Below are 19,576 nucleotides of genomic sequence, written 5' to 3' on the forward strand. Positions count from 1 at the left end.
AAATTAGTTGAAGTAAAAATAGCAAATAATAATAATATTGGTACGTAATATGAAATTATATGCATTTTCTCCAGCATTTTATTTAAACTTATTTCATTAAAGATATATTTCTCATTCAATTAATTCACTTCTCACTTCGCGACAAGGCAAAAATACATAAAAACTTTAAAATATTTTTTGTTAAAAATTGAAAAATTCAAAGCATAAATACAGTTAAAACAATTTAAAGAACAACTTTTACAATTAAAATTAGGGTTTCTATGTAAAAACAAGCGATTCGGTCAGCAGACAAGAAGGCAGATTCTTCGGTGCACAAAACTGAAAGTTTACTTTTGGTCTCACTTGGCAGAAAGACACTGAAGGCGTAGAAACTGAATTTGTTGTGGACGCTGTCCTGAGTCAATGTATGGGATAATTTAATAACGCTAATTCCAGAATGTATTAAGCATGATTTAATTCGCAATAATAAAATAATACGTTATCTTTGTTGTTGCGAAGCTTGGTTTCTCTAGATTGGAAACAAATACACTATTCCGCTACGTTTCAAACGCAAACAAATATGGCTGCTATGATAAACAAAAATTAGAATTAGCCGCACTTAAACAACTTTTAAATTGTTCAGAATTCTATAATTATTGCATGTAGGTTAATTAAAGGCATAAAAACCTTAACCGGAAGATAAGAACGGCATAATTCAATTGTTTTTTAAGCAAAAAAGGCGCAATTTACCAATATATAAGAATAAAACAAACTGAGATCACCGAGCATAGTAACAGAGTAGGTATATATATATATTTTATGCTTTTGCTGCGACCGATTGCAACAGAAAAGGAAGGTGCATAACAATATATATCATAGCAGTCCTGTACATAAAATTTCAACGTTTTGAAGCTACTCGTTTTTGAGTTATGCGAGATCCATACATAAATACGTACGTACGTAGAGACGGCACGAAAAATTCTCTTCTGAATTCATTTTAAATGAGTTTTGTAATTCGCTTGGGGAAAACGAACTCTTTATTCTGTCCTTACGTACAGATGTCAAGTAAAAACATCGTTAAATTCGATAGTGGTCAAAATGGATATTTTCATTGAAATACCGGAATTTTTCGTCATTAAAATACTTCCTTTACTTTGTACAAGGAAGTAAAAAGAGAACACAGCAAGTCGAAATTTTAAAGTATTACACATCAGTGTTTAAATTAATACTAATAGTTTTGATTCCTAAGCGTAAACAAACGGAAAGTGAGGCAATAACATCAACTCATATTTCATAAAATGCAGCCATTTGATCCAGAAATGACACAAATTAATTTTGTTCAGACAGTTTTCAGACAAACACGGCACATTTAGAATATTACAGACCCGTATTTTAAAAGCAATTTTGAAAACTTCTATCACGACACTTCTTGTAACATCATCTACTAATACATGCGAACTTACATACTTCTGCGAAAACATTACAATTCTAATAATCTAACATCTTCTAATACATTACTTACTTCTAATATATGCGAAAACAAAATTCGGAAAATTGCCGATTAAATTCTTTTGAAAGGAAGATTCTCCAGATCATTTGGAATTACACACGAATTTAATAATTCACTCAAAGTTCTATGGAATCATGCACTCTCCAATTTTTTTTTTTTTTTTTTTTTTTTTTTTGTAAGGGAAAAGTACGCCGTAGAAATTAATCACTTCTGATTTATTCAAATGGTACCATAAAGAAGTATTCCCTTAAAGATAATATTTGTTGCAGAAACTTGAAGTAAAAAAGGGGATATTTTCTTGCTCGTGTAAAGGAAATTAATACATAAATGATGCAATAGTGGCAAGTTGTTTACTTCCCGATATGTAGTACCAGATAGTAAAAAACAATTAATAGAAATAACAAACCAAAATATTGCTACAAAATCTTTCTACTAATGCTGCAGAAGTTGAGTAAAATTGAGTTCACTTAAGATAAAAGCACTTCTTAATATCCAGATAATTTGACTAGGAATTTGACCACATCGAACTGTAATGTAATCACAAAACCGTGACACCTCATTTTCCGTTGACTTGAGAATTCCTTGGTCATCATGTCCACTCCTTCTTTAGAACACATAATTAAGCACTGCTGTTTCCCGGCAATGAATCGCGAGCTCCTACTCGTCTTTACATAATGCTCATAAACACTGCCGTCCAGCTAGTATAGTGGCTAGTAATTCTGACTGCCGTACCGATGGATCTGGGTTCGAACCCCAGAGAAAGCATATATGTATGTAAATATATACTGTCTGTGCCACAAAGGGTTACTCCACACGGCGAGAAGAAAGTCCTCTCCAAGCATTGTTATTAGGAAAAGAGGGTTGGAAGAATCTTGAACCGCCCGCCGGGGTTAGGGGTCGCTCAAAATGGGGCGGAACTGTAGAATTAGTGTGGCGGGATTTTACCTGTGTGACCAGTGATGAAATTTTAATGTTCCGCCCACTTTTACCTGTACCTGTTCTCATACATGCTCAGTGGAAGCTAGAGTTGAGAAAGATACAATTCAGCCGATTCAATGGATATCCTTCCTCTCCAGGAGATTCTCCTACTCCGATACGACGTGGCAATATCACTGCCTAATGAGACATGGCATTCACTTTAAAAATCGTTTCGCCAACGATAAATCAATACATGTTAACATGGCATGATCCTTTTCACACTAATGTTCCCCCGTTTTGGCGTCTTTGTTTAGCACATGTAGCTCTATACGACTGCTGATTAAGATGCCGTCATAATGATACTATCCTTGTACATTTTCCTGCTGGGACACTTCTCTTATTTCAGGCTATATGAATTAATGTTTGGAAAACAGTTGGAGATTGGCTCAAATCTCGTCAGAGAATAGGATATTGGCTTATTGCTGTATCCTTCGATGACGGTAAATTTTAATCGCTGCAAGCATTTTCTGTGGGCGCTTTCTGAATAACATCACACAGATCATCTTCGAGTAAACAGTCAATGTAATTCAAATTTCGAGCAACGGGTTGAAGAGATATATTCGTTGTTCTGCTGCAACAGAGGAGAATTGCCAGTTGACTTATCAAGTAAGGTTGATTGCGGTTAGCTGTGTCTTCTAAAAATAGCATACAGTCAACAAACAAGATGTCTCATGCAGTCATAACGAGATGACGAACTCCTGCAGTGCTTTTGGAGCACATTCCATTCTTTTGAAACGCTGCTTAAAATATTTAGAAGGTTGAAAACGCAACTGAAATTTCAGTGACTATGAGGTCTTACTCCAATTATTCTAACAACCATGTTAAGCATAAATTCATAAAAATGGTATTGTTCAGATATAACGTAAATTTTAGTTTGTAGATTTAGTCTTTGGACACGTAGAATTTACGACAAACACAGGCTAGTTTCTTATTCTCCATCACTTCCGGCTCTTGTAGTGGCGCAAGGCTAATGGCTATTAAATAAAGTGTCTGGCCATTTAAATTTTTTTTTTCTGGTTAGAATGTGATCCCTGAAACCAAGACTCGAAAATATTCATTTTCACGGGCTTTCTCCGATGAATATTTTTATTTACATGAATCTCAAGATTAGTTTTTGGATTCTAGAAGGTAACCCTGCATAATTAATTATGTTCATCTTTGGGTTTATCCATCTATGTTTACACAGGGTTATCTAAGAAAATAGATGAGTCGGTAAAAATGAAACTTAAAATGAGGAAAAAAGAAATATACATTAATTTGTGTTCTTCCTTCTTCTTCTAAAACCCTGTTTACATAAGTATTCTAGATTCCTTTTTGTGGAAAATGCTGCTGACGAAAAGAAAGTATTTCGTAACGTAATTTCCTTACGTGAATAAAACTTTCTTACTCTATGTTTTAAAATAAGCAGATTTAAACTTTTTTAAAGCTACGTTACCTTAAGACACAACGAAAGTAGTGTCATGTCCTTTAACATTAAAAATATTTTAGAAGTTTTCCCTTCTTGCTCTTGATCACGCATTTATCTGTTAATGAGGTTTATTAATACCTTTGTATTTTTTTTTTCAATAGCACGTTTTGCATTTGATTTTATTCTGCATTTGCGTAGGATTTTGATTTTACATATTCATTGTAACGTAATATATTTTTATTTATATTCAAAGGATAATCTTATGAAATTCTAGAAGATCGAAAGAAGCGTGCGCGATTATAATAAGGACTGGTGAACGATTGAATAAAATGTCGAACTGAAAACACGAAATGGCATAAAACTCAATATATATTTCTAATAAAAACAAAAGAAAGTATTAAACAAAGAAGGAAACATAACTCCAAGCCCACGTGTAAAATCTAAATAATAAAATTAAGACCAAAAAAGTGAAAAGATTTATCATGACTGTAAAAATTAAACACACAAGTAAACAGATCCACGTTTCAGTTCCAACTACACTCATGTAATTTAGCACAGGTAAAGTTAAAAACCAAAAGTGACCTTCGTTTGAAAGATATTTACCTGTGCCGTCATTGGTTCTTAAATAGCTTGCTTCTTTTTCATTCACTCCGTATACAAATGAGCAATCAATGAAAGCGGTTACTTGATTTAGATGTCTTCTTTGATCTGAAAATGACACAAACTTCAAACGATATGACTGTCAATAACGTATTACACATACACACAAAAAGTGATATGCACTCTCTTCGTTCCCCAGTAAGTTTGATATTAAATACAAAAAATAAGCATGCACGTCTTTGTAGTACATACATAGTTATTTTTCAAAATATAAAAAAGTCTGATGTAGATAACCATTTCTATGTACGAACTATGTATAACCACTTCTATGTCTTCCACTTCTTTCACATGAACTTTCATGTACGGGCTATTAAATTTTTTCTGCACTTCACTTAAACTTATATTTCCTCGAAATAATCTAAATTAATTAGCTAGCCTAAATTAATTAGCTCTAAATTAATTAGCTATCCGCAAAGCAAGTTGAAAATTACTTCAAAAACTGAAAATTTTAAAATTAAATATCCCGATTAATTATTGTCGTATAGTAGTCAAACTTCTTATAATTTTGTTTTTAAATAACGAGTATAAAACCTCCCCAAATTAAAAATGTAAACCTATGTTATTTCTGAAGAAAAATTTTTAATTCTATTATTTTAAAATTATATTATTATTTATATTATTACTGTTATTTCAATCTCAAATCCTTCGATGAGATTGCAGAGGTATACTTGACTGCTCCATTTGCCATGCATGCAAAATATACGTTTCTAGTTCTTAAATACTTCTTAAATGACTTTTATTTAGGAAACACTTCTCTCAACTAGCAGCACTTACAGTTATGGAAAGATAAGTTTTTAGTACTGCAATATTTGTAACTTTGCTCTGGAGAGTGTATTTTATCCTGAACTACAAATTTCCAAAGAACCTTAATAAGAAGAAATAATTCTTCCATGTTCCTGTTTCGATTTCTCTAGCAATAACTGAAATAAAACTCTGAAATATTCTTTCTTAACGAGAAATTTTTTCTGAATTTCACCGTGATCTTAATTTAGTTGATATTCGTAATCTACGGAATAAAAAAAGTAGAACAAAAGAGTTTAATTGTTGAAATTACATGATGATTTCTCTGAATACATTTATGTAGAGTTTCTTCTCAATTTAATGCCTTATGACAACTTAGAATCTAATTATTCTTTACTTGGATCAACGATCCATTTGACTTACCCCCGTAAAATAATCGTTCACTCGAAAAACGCCGCTCCGAAAAATGTACTGTCCTGGGCGGTTTGAGCAGTCCTTTCCCTCTAGCTATGCAACTAGATATCGCCTGTAGCTGTATTATGATGAGAATTATCGCCTGTAGCTGTATTATGATGAGAATTATCGCCTGTAGCTGTATTATGATGAGAATTATCGCCTGTAGCTGTATTATGATGAGAATTATCGCCTGTAGCTGTATTATGATGCGAATTATCGCCTGTAGCTTAAAATAATTATGGAAACAAAAGCACGTAAGCAAGTAAAAACATAATTTTATGCTACCTCACAACTTTTGAATGCTAAATTAAAGTATTGTAAAACAAAAATAAGTCTCCTCGGTTATGCAACAATGAAGTGGATGTTCTGCTGGAAGCAGTACCAGTATTTCTAATCAAGCCAAAACGACCTTAAGGCCGAACAATCTAATCTGAATCAAGACAAACTTACTACTTGGACTACATGTCTGGTAAACTATCTTAATCGGACAACGGCTGTCCTAGGTGTAAGGCAAACGAAATAGTCGTTCCCACAGCCAAACATCTACCTGAAAGTCATACGTTGAGATTTTGTCGGTCAATATATAAAACGCCGCTTGCCAAACTAATCTGCGTTTATATCTCTGGACTTAAGGCGTACGTGATAAAACGAGGCATAAAAGAAAGATTCGACTAATTTTTTAATTAATTTATGTATAATCAAGTGCCTTTTCACTAAAAAACTAATTTCTTAACTGCTAGTTAAACTTAAGTGAAATGTCATTGAGGCAGCTATAAGATGTGACTTAAAGTTTAGAAGGTTATGCTTGAGCTGAAATTGGAATTTTAGTCCTACCACCTTACTAGGCAGGTCGCTATGTCTGAAATTAGTATAACCGAAGTTTTAAACCAACTTTTTATTAAACTGAACTTTTAACAAGACAGGATGCAGCTCATGTTACAGATAACCACTACTTGTGAGGATGTAAATTAAATACTAATAAATAAATAAATAAATAAATAAATGTGAAAGGTTTCAGATTTTAAATTACGTCGAAAGGGGCGTTTTTTTAACTTTTTGTGTGTTACCTTTATTTATCATGTTCTACGTACTCAAACCATAAAATTCATTTCAACATCAATAACGCAAAATAACTTTTAAATGAGCATATCTTTAGAATTTCCGATATAGAGCCTCTCGCGCTGGAGATAATTTATTTATTTATTTATTTCGTACAGTGCTCGCTTTGAAATCGTTTAATATGTTAATCAAAAATTCGTTGAAGTGCTACAAAATATGAAATCGATAATAAAACAAATTTCAGATCCAAATTAGGGCTTCCACATGCCCATATTCTCTAGAAGATTAGGTTATTCAAATTTTGATGGCTCTAGGTTCCGCTGTTTTATCACAATGCGAGAAACATACATACATTCATGCAAATTCTTCATTATTTAATTTCTTTAAATATCATATTCATGAATATGATATTTAAAATGATAAAAATAAATATGATATTTGGTGATAGCAATTTGAAAAGTGAAACAACGCTTATCGTGAATCGACGCAAAATGCCAAAACGAAATTATTAGTCCTTCTGAGTAAATTGCCCCTTTGGACTAACAATCAAATTAATTTAAAAGTTGATCAGTAGTCTAAGACAACAAAATTAAATAATCCAACTGCAAGCTGGCTGAAATAATTAACCGCAGCCTAAGTTTAAAGCCCCAGCTGTGAGAGAACGCAAGGCCGAGATAATAGCATTTAGCCAGAGCTGGCAATATTCTAACAACGGTACGTGAATAACAGAGCCTTACGAGATTTTTTAATTATAAGCTGACTTATCAAGTGACTGCAGCCGTTTTGAGATGTGAATAATTACAGTTTTATTTATATTTTGTAATGGTGATGTTTACATGTTCACTGCTCAAAAAAAGGGGAGACAGTTCTATATCTCCCGTTCTACTGGGCGATTGACGAAATTAACTTTTTTTCCATGTCTCCTCGAAAGCGCGACTTAAGATATGTATTAGGTTTATATATAGCGTTGTTCTAATATAGGTAATTTGACACACAATCTGACTTTTTCTGAAATGACATGCCAATTTTTTTCATATTTCGATGCTGCGACTAATATTACGCCAAGCTGCCAACTTTTTAAAAATCGCACTAGTAGTTTCTAAAAACTTGTCTCTTAAAATTGTAGCTCCTCAATGTTAATTGAATTTGATATATATTTATTAATATATCTTTTTTAATTAAACTTACTTTATTCCTTTTTCCAGAATTCGAAATTTAGGCTTAATCCAAGTATAATTCGCACAATTTTTATGATTAATTTAAAAAATTTGTATTTTTAAATATTTATTTATATAAATGCTTCGAAAATCTTCTTGCATTATAACCCATAAAATTTTAACATCATCTTAAAGTAGATGTATTTCTAAGCACACCTGAAAAAGAGAAGAGTTTTTTTAATTCAAAATTTTCTAAGATATACATGAATTTATATATCGGAGCGTTTTGAAATTTGGCATCTTTTTTTCGAGTGATAATTTTAACAAAATGCATAAATCACATTTGGTGTTATTATTTGAAAGTATGAGGGATGATTTTTTTCCCGCTCTTCTACAATGAAAAAAGAAAGGGAAAATATGTTGCTATAAATTAAGAAGTCTTCCAAGTAAACTATTCTTGGCGAAAACTGAAAAAATACGTCAAGATAAATTTTTAATTTCTCCGTAAATTTCGCACCAAATTTTACATAATTTAATATTTAGGCATAACTTGAGTCGTAGAATCGAAATATGGAAAAATCCATTGGCAGGCAAAATAGCCAAGTTAAAATGATTGCTATATATAAATCTAATATATCTATCTTAATTCGCGCTTTCGAGATATGAAAAACTCGATTTGAATTTCTTCAATTGGCTCAATAGAACTGGAGATATAGAAACTTTCCCCCTTTATTTTTTTAGTCTAAAGAGCCAATTTGCCCTGATGGACTATTAATTTCGTTTTGACATTTTCCGTTGAAAACTTTAAAGAGATGTATCATTTTTCAGATCGTTGCCACCATATATTATCGCCCTGTCTTATATTTAAAGAAATTAAATAATGAAGAATCTGCATAAATGTGGGTATGTTTCTCGTATTGTGATAAAACAACGGTACCTAAAGCCATCAAAATTTGAATAACGTAATCTTCCATATAATATGGGCATGTGGAAGCTTTAATATGAATTTGAAATTTGTTTTATTATTGATTTCAAATTTTGTAACACTTCAACGAATTTTTGATTAAAAAACTAAACGATTTCAAAGCGAAAAAAAAAACATTTTTATCTCCGCTCGCGAGGCTGTTTTAAAGATATGCTCATTTTAAAATTAATTTGCTATATGATTTTGAACTGAATTTTATGGTTTGAGTACGTAGAACATGATATTTAATAAATAAAGGTAATGCACAAAACGTTAAAAAAGGCCCCTTTGGACGTAATTTAAAATCTGAATCCCTTCAGATTTCTGCCAGCTCTAGCTAAATGTAATTTTATATGCTTTGTATGTTCTAGCAGCCGACACATGAAACTTACACACACATTTAAATTAATTTAACTGTTCTTATTTCATTTGCACTGTAGTTTTTATTTCATTTGAATTTCATTTGCGCAAGTAGTGGTTATCTGTAGCATGAGCCATGTATTGTTTTATTAAAAGTTCTCAATAAAGGTTGCTTAAAAACCTTTGTAGGTCTCGTTATGCTATTGCAGACACTGCAATAGCTCGCTACTTGTCTAGCAAGTTTATAGGACTAAAGTTTCATTATTAGACTAAATATAACCTTATATCTTTCTCTGAGCTTTAAGACAAGGAAGATAAGATTTCTAATATAAGCATGTAGGATTTCTCATAAACTCTCTCGATTCGTATTAGTAATGAACGTTCTAGAAATTTCCTCATTGTTCTGTAAGCTCAGAGACATGGAAATTCCAATTAAATGTCATAAGCATTTTAGAGGCAAGTTTTAGTATGTGAATAAAAAATAAAGTAATAAAAGTAATAAAAAATAAAATAATTTCATTGATTGTGAGAAGGACTATTTGATATTAAACTTGATTGGATACACTTGGGCCGTAACAGATTGGCTGCCCAAGTACGAATCAATGGCCGTTGTTTTTGTATCAGTATTCTAGAAAACGAAACTAATCGCAAACGAAATTCAAAATGAAGCATATTTGACACTATTTGTTACACATGAGAAGGAAATGTATGAAAAGTTAACTTACTGCAGATTAAAGTCAACATAAAGTACGTTATATTTTGAAAACATTTACATAATTTATAATGCTAAAATTATTACACATTTTTTCAAACTTAACCGTATTTAAGAAAAAAAGGAGTTTTTTTAAGTACTCCAATTAATAAATATAGCAAATGTAATTTGTGACTTATATAAAACGTAAACTTACCTAATGTACACGTAGGGCACACGGCACTCCTCACAAGATTCCTACAGGTGTAATTAAATTGGGAGAAAAATGGGTCATCAGTTGAATACGGAACAGCCATACATTGGGGATGAAGGGCTTTGATTTCGGGGCAACATTGTAATGGTAAGCCTCCAACTAATAAAATGAAGCAAAAGTTCACACATTTAACCTGTGAATTACCAAACTGTGTTTTAATCTTTCTTTCTTATGATTTTAACTCAGCAAAACAGATGAAAAAGGTATTACAAATGAGTGATTTCTTCCTTACCCCACGTAAACGAGTTAGATTGATATATAAGTCAAGAATAAAAACTATAGCTTAAGCATATATTAGTATTTTATTGAAGACAATATTTAATATTTATAATTACTAAATTTTATAACTTCGGGCAGAATAGTATAGAATTCTAATAATTATATATCATACCCATACAGGTGATGATTGGCCTTATCACATCTAGCGCCAAGCGTCGGAATAAGAAACCTTTCCCAGAAACGTGTATTTCTCATCTTTAGTTTGAAATTTCTGAACCAAACTATTGTGTTCAGCAAAAAGTGTTGCAAGTATGTAGCTGCTATATTTTACGCCGCTGGAGAAAAAACTGCGACGGCTTCGCGTTCGAAAGAAAGGAAAATAATCCATCAGTGCGATCAGTACTTTTGTACTTCTTTCATGTTTCTCGGACACGTTTCCTATTGAACTGCATCATGATAGATCTGATAAGGGTTTGAAGCGATAGAGGGAGTTGTTCTGTAACTGAAAAGCGTCATTGGACAACCGTCCGTAGAGAAGTAGATGAAAGATTTTATTAACAGCAGATACTCATATGGAGCTGTTGAGTGCAGTTATTCAAAAAACATCTCATCTCCATTTTGTAGCAAACATGTCAAGTGATCTGTTACTTGTAACAGCATAGGGGTGTTCTCCAATGGAACAATTTTTCCATTAATATGCATTCTGTAATTTCCAAATTTTTTGAAGTTCAATGTGTGAGACTTTTTTTAACATTCGCTATATGTAATTATATTATTCAGTAAATATGAAGCATTTAATAATATATTCTTTATATGTACATTTACATACTGTCACTACAAAAGAAATCGTTTTAGCTGTCGAGTTTTTTTTCAATATTAATATGAAGTATGATTCCGCTATACGCGTGCAGAATTTTACTAAAAATAAGCTGCATGAAGATAAATCGGAATTATATAATTAATGTAACTTTGAATGCGAAATCTTCATGCTTTTTCCCGCGAAATTTTTTGTTTTCCGAAGCTACTATCATTTATAAATAGCCTGCTTGTAAGATCGTCTGACCTAATGTGCCATGATAATTTCTGCGGCATTATCAATAGACTGATGTCCGCATTAAACGTGATAAGCGCTTTGTAGCACGCATGTCTATGTGCGCTTCACAAGTAAGAAATTTACCGGGAGATTTCCAAAATACACGTGATTCCATATGGCGGCCATGTCAAACATCTGATATAGCACATGGTCTCAAACTTGAACATATTTCGCAAACTCAGTATATTCCGCAGATATCTTGAGAATGATAAAATGCATTTTGTTTTCTTATGTGCTATTCTTTCGTTTCTTGTCATCTATGTACCATAAAGCATTAAGATAAATTGAAGATTTTACACTCTTATAGGATTCCGGGTTTCTTTTGTTCAACCTACCCCTTCCTGAACACCGTAAAATTTCACATCACATTAAAAGAAATTAACATTTTACGACTATGTAATCCTTAAATGCTTCTAAAAATACAAAGAATTATACAAGAAGCCTTAAAAATATAAATTTTACAAAGTCCTAATAATACGAAGCCTTAACCGAAAAGTGTTCAATAAAAAATAAGACTTCATCTTAGACAATAACTGCAAATGACATCAGATTTCTTCTATTGCAAACAAATCTGTTCCAACAATTTATGCAAGGAAAATAACATAGATTAAAAAATTAAAATTTTCTTTAAAACAGTAGATAAATTATTAAGGAGTAATATACCGAGAATTTGATATTCATGAGTACCTGACATTGCATTCTAGTAGTTAGAGAGGAGATAAAAAAATACTAAAAATTGTACAAATCCAAACTTTCATAACATCAGATTTCTTCTATTGCTAAAACAACTGTTCTAAAAATTTATTCAGGGAAAATAGCATAGAATTAAAAAAATTAAAAGCACTTTTCAAAATAGTAGATAAATTATTATAGAGTAATATCCTGATAATTTAATATTTATGAATACTCGACATTGCTTTCTAGTATTCAGAAAAAAGATGAAAAATACTAGGTCCAAAAAATATTATACGAATCCAAAATTTCATCGATCTCGAAACCGGATCCAGATCTTGTTGCTCAAGTTGCTAGAATCCTCTAACTAGGAATAATGACGGTAAGAAAAATCTGTTTTTAATATAAAAAGTTTATAAATAAAAGCAAAATTTGTAACCTGAGTTTAAAAAGAAATAAATTCAAGGATAGAGTTTGTTTAAGTACTTATATATTTATAAAGGAGATACAAATGAAATTTAATGAGCATTGTTAAAAGTGCATAATATCAGGAAATAATAGTGTAATGCATAATAGTATCAAGTACATAGTAATAGTATTAGTAAATAATAATATCAAGTATATAGTAATAGCATAATACATAATAGCATCAAGTATATGGTAAGATATAGTACATAATAGTATCAAGAAGTTCGTTTTTTCAACATTGTTTGATAAAAAATATTTGAAGAGGAGTTACTAATTTAAAATTCAGCAGCCATACCTGAATGTTTCAGTTGGTAGACACATGAATTCATGCGCGCGACACAGGATTTATAAAGCATGATATGAGTTGCTAGAAACATCCAGGGTTTATTACCAATATTTTACCTGTGCTCCGAATACCGAGATGATTCGAGAGTAAATTTTGAGACCGATTAGTTGAAAACTTCCGACTGAATTTACTTGATGGTATACTGAAATGGTGTGACACTCAGCGTCGCTGTGGTGAAAGTGATAAACAGAGATCATAATGACGAGATGCACTCAGAGATTATAATGATAAGTCAGAGACTACTGAAATTGTGATAAATTACGTTCTTGTTTTAATGGCCACTTAGGTTAGATGTCAACAAAACTAACCTTTCCCAAATTTTGAATTGAGCGTTTAACAGCTTTTTAGATAAAGATTCGAAACGATGATAAAAATGCAGAAATTCGAGTTATCAGCCTGGTATCTATTAAAGATTCAAAGGGTTCAAGGAATCGATTGTCCAATCCATTAAATCTATTTACAGCATCATTTTTAGGCCCTGGGTTTTCAAGAATACCATTACTTTATATAAACAAAGCATTAAGTGATACTTGTATTACAATTTCTACTTTTCTTTTCTACTTTACTTTTTTCTACTCACTTGTTGAGGGCGGTGTAAGTGTTATATCATGAGACAGCAGTTGGCCGAAGAATGCAAACATCTGTGAAACGTTTCTTGCTGGTAGGATTTTGTCAGGAAACAAATTCACTGATAATTTCCTAGCATCAGGTAGAGGTCCACCTTTGACAGATTCCGGAAAACCCGAGTAACCTAAATTTGACAAGGAAGATGCAGGGTCTTAAAACATCTGATAAAAATGAATCATGAAAAGTTTTCAAATATTAAAAATCAGTACTATGGATATGAAAAAGATAGGTTGCAAAAAGCTTCTTAAATTTTTAACTCTTATAAATATATTTGAGTTTACATTTAACTTATCTCTCAAAATCTTAAAAAAATATCTTTCTCAAAAATTATTACACTTTCACTTCCCTCCAATAAGCTATTATATAGGGTATTTCATAAAGGGGTTGTTGAAGATTGTTTTACTGTTTATTGTTTTTCTTAACAAGTAAAAGATTGTCTTTTCAAAATTGGCAACGATAGTATAAATTCTAAATATATAACTTGGTTTTATTATTCAAAGTTCAAAATTTAAAGACGGTATCCCTGTTGATTTTGAAATTTAACTTCCGTTGATCTCGCTCTTGAAATTTTTCTAAAGAATGAGTTTTAATTTACTACGTTTCGCCAGAAAAAAAGATTACGCTCTTAAGATCGTTTTCCGAAGACTACCTGAAGACTTGGATATTGAAGATACTTTCTGCACGGAACTGATAAATGATGGTTTCTCGGTTTTTAAGGTTACACAATTTGTCCGCAATGCTAATGGAACGGAAATAAAGCTACCTGTAGTTTCTGCATATCTGACAAGAAATGATACCAGCAAACGTGTGTACAGTAAGAAAACTCTCCGAGTCTTCATGTTAAATTTCGGCAATTCAGATCGAATAGAAATACAGTGGTATACTTCCAATGCCAAAGATTCGGCCACGCACAGCTTTTTTGCAACAATGCGCCGAGGTGCTCGAAGTGTGGTTCTAATCACCTAACCTACGCTTGCTCTCTGACAAAAGAAGAAATGCTCACCTGTGTCAGGTGTAAAATATCGAACATTGCGTCTTATAAAGGCTGCGAATTTTTTCCAAAACTTCGTAATGCTATAAGAGATGACAAGACTGTTCTCAAGCCGCCCATTGAATTTAAAAGAAAGCCGAAAAGCCTAGAAAATCGACTCCTAACGTTATTTCTGCTTCAAAAGCTTCAGTTGCTAAATTAATGATTTCGAACATTACGTTAAAATCTGATTCGCAAGTCACTAGCTTATTCAGCAAATTTGCGGGATTCTTCGGCAAAATTTTAGAATCAGCTAACATTATTAAAGATTTGAACTCAGTGAATGAAAATCTACAGTTTTCCCTGTAGTTTCTTGGACTTGTTGAAAAATTGAATATTTAATTCTCTTCTACTTGTATCGAACGATGACTGTGAACAACTGCACCAGACCACAGATGGTGCCACCTTTAATGCATAGCTTTTTCACTTTTCAGGACTTTTCATCCTAGGCTAGTTAAGATTTTGGCTCTTTCTTTCATATTTATGAAAGAAATTAATTTTCATTTGACCGCTCCCAATTTTCCTCTTTCCCAAATTCCCCTACCAGAATTCTCTAGTTTGTACCAGGAGTGGAGTAATTTCAAATCTATTTAATAATCTAATACTTAAAAATCCTCATTTAATTGATTCTCAAAATTTTTTTTATTTACTTGCTGCGCTTCAAGACCAAGCAAAATTAATTCAAACCTCGGACATATGAGTCATTATTATGTTAAGACTGTTAAAAGAACAATAGGATAATCGTAGAAAAACATATTCAAACGATCATAAACTATCCCAAACTTGGTTAAGAATCGGCTGAAGAACTTCGAGAAATGCTTGATCATACTGTTACGAATTTGGTATTTAAAAAGCTAATGTTCCAAGTTCCAAGTACCGCTGGATGCGCCGCTGATTAACTTGCAGGATTTGCAAGTTTTGTTCCGGCTGTCTGAGTTAGTTGCTATAGAGCGCTGAAAGTAGGAGAATACATGAGTGAGACCTAAGTCAGGATTGCAGATGTTGAGAGGGCGTGACTACCTTGTCACGTGAGGTGTGAAGAAGTCGTTAATACGTTGCGAGATTTCAGGTTAGAAATGGTGAAGAAAACCTTAAATGTACAAATTTGCAGAAATAATTACATAAAAGGGAAATTTTTCTAGTAATCATCAGAGTAACAACATATGGAATAAACCAAATTTCATCACATAATACAGTCTAGCAGTCCTGTAAGTTGAAATTCTGAGTCCATGATAACGTGATGGGGGTGGTGTAAACAGAATCATGGTTTCATTATAACAGTCGAAGATGTTTCAGGAAAGCAATAATTTTAGTAAGAGTTACAAAATAACAAAATAAATGCAGAACAAATGTTAAGACAAAATACATATATTACAAATTCAAAATGTCTATCCCAGAGTATACTTAGAATAAGTCACATATCACGTGAGCGGAATCAGGCATTCTGATTCGCTTAGCGTAAACTTGTCCAAAACTGATGAAAAGAGTAAAATAATTAAATAATGGGTTGCAATAGCGAAAAATCACTATTTTTCTCATGTTCTTCAATATGATAAATATAAGGAATACCAGAAATTTCAGTCCTAAAAAATGCAGAAAGTCCTACAACAAGGCTGAACATAGAACTCAAGTTCTTAGGTCACGTGGGAGGTCACTCTCCCAGAATTTAAAAAGCTAATGTTAGTTCAATTATAAATTAAATGGTTTTATTTCCCGCGCAGTGCAGCGCGTGACGAATATTAAAAGAAAGCAAAGCCTTAAAATTAAAAATACAAGAGCGCGTGCAATAAACATTTAATAAATATCTCTTTTTGATTTCGAGAAAGTACTAGAAAATTCTTGCGCGAGAATTTTCTAGGACAACACGGACAATAAATGCAATAAATAAAACAAATCAAATGCTATCAAATACAAAATACAAATCAAATGCAAAATACAAATCAAATACTAAATACACATTTAGAAACAAAAAGGACCATGGTCTTGCACTATTTACAATTATTTACATTACGTAATATGGCCATAGTAAATGAGCTAACCTGTCGTAATGAACGACTTTAGGTTTCGAGTTCGAAGACTTACGAATCCAAACCGCGACGTCATTCAGCCTGGTTAGGACCGTGTACGGACCATCCCAAGGTGACTGTAATTTCGGACAAAGTCCTTTCCGTCGAGTCGGATTCCACAACCACATCTTGTCTCCTTCGTGGAATTGATGTTCAGTAGCTCTTGTGTCGTAACGGGTCTTCATCTTCTCCGTCGCCCAGTTGACTCGCTCTCGTGCAAAGTTGTGCATCACTTCAAACCGGGCCTGGAGATCTTGAATATATTCCTCAGGCGATGAAGGAGCATCCGGAGGGCTACCAAACAAGAGATCACAAGGCAGACGAAGGTCACGACCGAAGAGCATCTGTGATGGGGAATAGCCGGTAGTCTCGTGGACAGCACTGCGGTAAGCCAGTAAAAACATTTTATAATTTCTTGTACCAGTCCTGCTGGTTTCTGGAAACCACTAATGAAAGGTTATTAAGGAGGGTTCGATTGAACCTCTCTACCATGCCGTCCGACTGGGGATATAATGGTGTTGTTTGGGTTTTGTCAATGCCGAGTAGTTTGCAGAGTTCTTTGATTACTGCAGACGTAAAATTCCTTCCCTGATCGGAATGTAACTGAAGAGGCACTCCGAACCTGAAAATCCAGTGCTGTATCATCACCTCAGCTACTGTGACAGCCTCTTGATCAGGAATAGGATACTCTTCAGGCCACTTGGGTGAAGTAATCAATGACAACGAATATGTATTTGTTGCCATCAACAGTTCGTGGCAGAGGTCCCAAGATGTCAAAGGCGATACGTTCAAAGGGCGCACCTACGTTGTAACGTTGCGGCTTGCCTCGGCTGCGTTTCCTCGGTCCTTTCCGACCTGCACAGGAATCGCAAGATCGGCACCACTTTTGCATGTCATCCTTTGCATTATTCCAGTAAAAGCGCTCACGAAATCTCTGCAAGGTCTTCATTATTCCAAAGTGGCCTCCTGTAGGGCTGCTATGTAATTCTTTAAGGACGTTAGGAATGCGGGATCTTGGAAGTATCAGCTGCCATCGGAACGTCTTCCCATCATCCGATTCGAATTTCCGGTATAAGACGCCGTTTCGAATGTGAAGTGAATTCCACTTCTGACACCGAAAATTGTTGCGTGCGTACGGGTTCGTTACGAAATGAATGCACAAGTCCAATGAAAAAGGAACAAAAATTTATTATTATCACAACAAATATGCTTAAATTTCCTAAAATATTCGTGCAGTATTACAATATCTCACAGTAGTTACCTTTTAAATACTCAAACGTTCAAAAGAACTTAATTCAAAACAGTACTGAGAGTTTTTCCTCCTTTTATAAGATTTTAAAATCGCGCGCGAGAATTTTCTAGTACTTTCTCGAAATCAAAAAGAGATATTTATTAAATGTTTAATGCACGCGCTCTTGTATTTTCAATTTTCAGGCTTAGCTTTCTTTTAATATTCGTCACGCACTGCACAGCGCGGGAAATAAAACCATTTAATTTATAATTGATCTAACATTAGCTTTTTAAGTACCAAATTCGTAACAATATAAAAAAAGAATATCCGTGCATTAAAATTATGAGATTTTGACAGAGATAAACTTTCAGATATATTGTTGACAAATGTTATTCTCCAAGAAATTTGATCAAAAGTGTAGAAAACAATTTGAAATAACTTTCATATGAGACAATGTTCCAAAATTTGATGCAGTTTTACAGTTTATTTGAAAACGAAGTCAGACGTCAGAAGTCATTCACGTTATCATTTTAGTTACCAATATCTTCAGAGAAGGCATATTTTGTGTTTACCGAAGGTTTACATACATAAACATACATTGAACTTCTTAAAAAAATTAACGAATTGTTTTAATATGTAAGCCAGGCCCCAGGCGATAATTATTTCCCCAATCTAAAGAGGAGATATGCCTTTTTTTTTTTTTTTTTTACTTTCTCCGTTGCATGACGACGAAAACTATTAAGAACTAGTATACTATTTGCTTTTCTCCAGCTTAATCTCCCAAACGTGCCAAAATTATTCTGAAAGGAGGCATTAATAAAGTAAATTTTTGGAAATTTAATAATAATATTAGATATTTTAATTTTGAAAACAGTTTTAGACTTAAAAGTAATATAAATTTTTTTGTGTCTACAGTAACCCACAGCATCACAGTACACCTTTATTTGTCACAGATAGCTGTTTATTTATTATGAAATTTTTCAACTTTTTCGTTTAGCGTAAAACTTTAAGGAATTTCAAAATATACTGGCGTTCCGATTGCATTGTTTATTCGGGCATACGTACGTAAATATCGTTTCCGTTAAACTGATCGCGCAACCATGGAATTTTCATATTTTTTTCTTTATACATCATGGAGCCGATGCATTTTAATTTTCTATCTTCTCGCGCCAATGAAATTCTTTCAGAATATGCAAATAATTATCCTCATAAATCTCAAAACTTTTTAATGCCAAAATTTTTGGCAATATATAAAACTTTTTATTTCCGTAGTACTATTTAGTTCAAAGGGGCTTTGCCCCTGAAGGACTATTGTTTTCGATTTTCGATTTTGCGTTGAATCACTATAAATGTCCGTTTCACTTTTCGAACTGTTGCCACCATATGTTCGAGTCCTGCATTATGTTTGAAAAAATTAAATAATGAAAAATCTGCATAAATGTATGTATATTTCTCTCATTGTGATAAAACAACGGTACATAGAGCCATCGAATTTTGAATGATGTAATCCTACTGCTAATATGGGCATGTGGAAGCCTATATTTGAAATTTGGAATTTGTTTTATGATCGATTTCCTATTTCGTAAA

At 32.8% G+C, this 19,576-nt stretch overlaps 1 protein-coding gene across 2 annotated transcripts in view; it reads right to left on the bottom strand.

The window, feature by feature from the left end:
* Positions 1 to 19,576, bottom strand: part of LOC118205501 (immunomodulatory peroxidase-like) — a 120,494-nt gene that overhangs the window by 51,063 nt on the left and 49,855 nt on the right. For both annotated transcript variants that reach the window (XM_085825508.1, XM_085825507.1), the window contains 3 exons: positions 13,616 to 13,786; positions 10,181 to 10,336; positions 4,479 to 4,583 (listed from right to left, as the gene is read on the bottom strand). In XM_085825508.1, coding sequence (XP_085681634.1) covers positions 4,479 to 4,583; positions 10,181 to 10,336; positions 13,616 to 13,786 — 432 coding nt within the window. The remainder of the gene's footprint in view (positions 1 to 4,478; positions 4,584 to 10,180; positions 10,337 to 13,615; positions 13,787 to 19,576) is intronic.

The sequence above is a fragment of the Stegodyphus dumicola genome, chromosome 10 (assembly GCF_044657685.1).
Source record: "Stegodyphus dumicola isolate Sdum_Otavi_A_Nest chromosome 10, ASM4465768v1".
NCBI lineage: Eukaryota > Metazoa > Arthropoda > Arachnida > Araneae > Eresidae > Stegodyphus > Stegodyphus dumicola.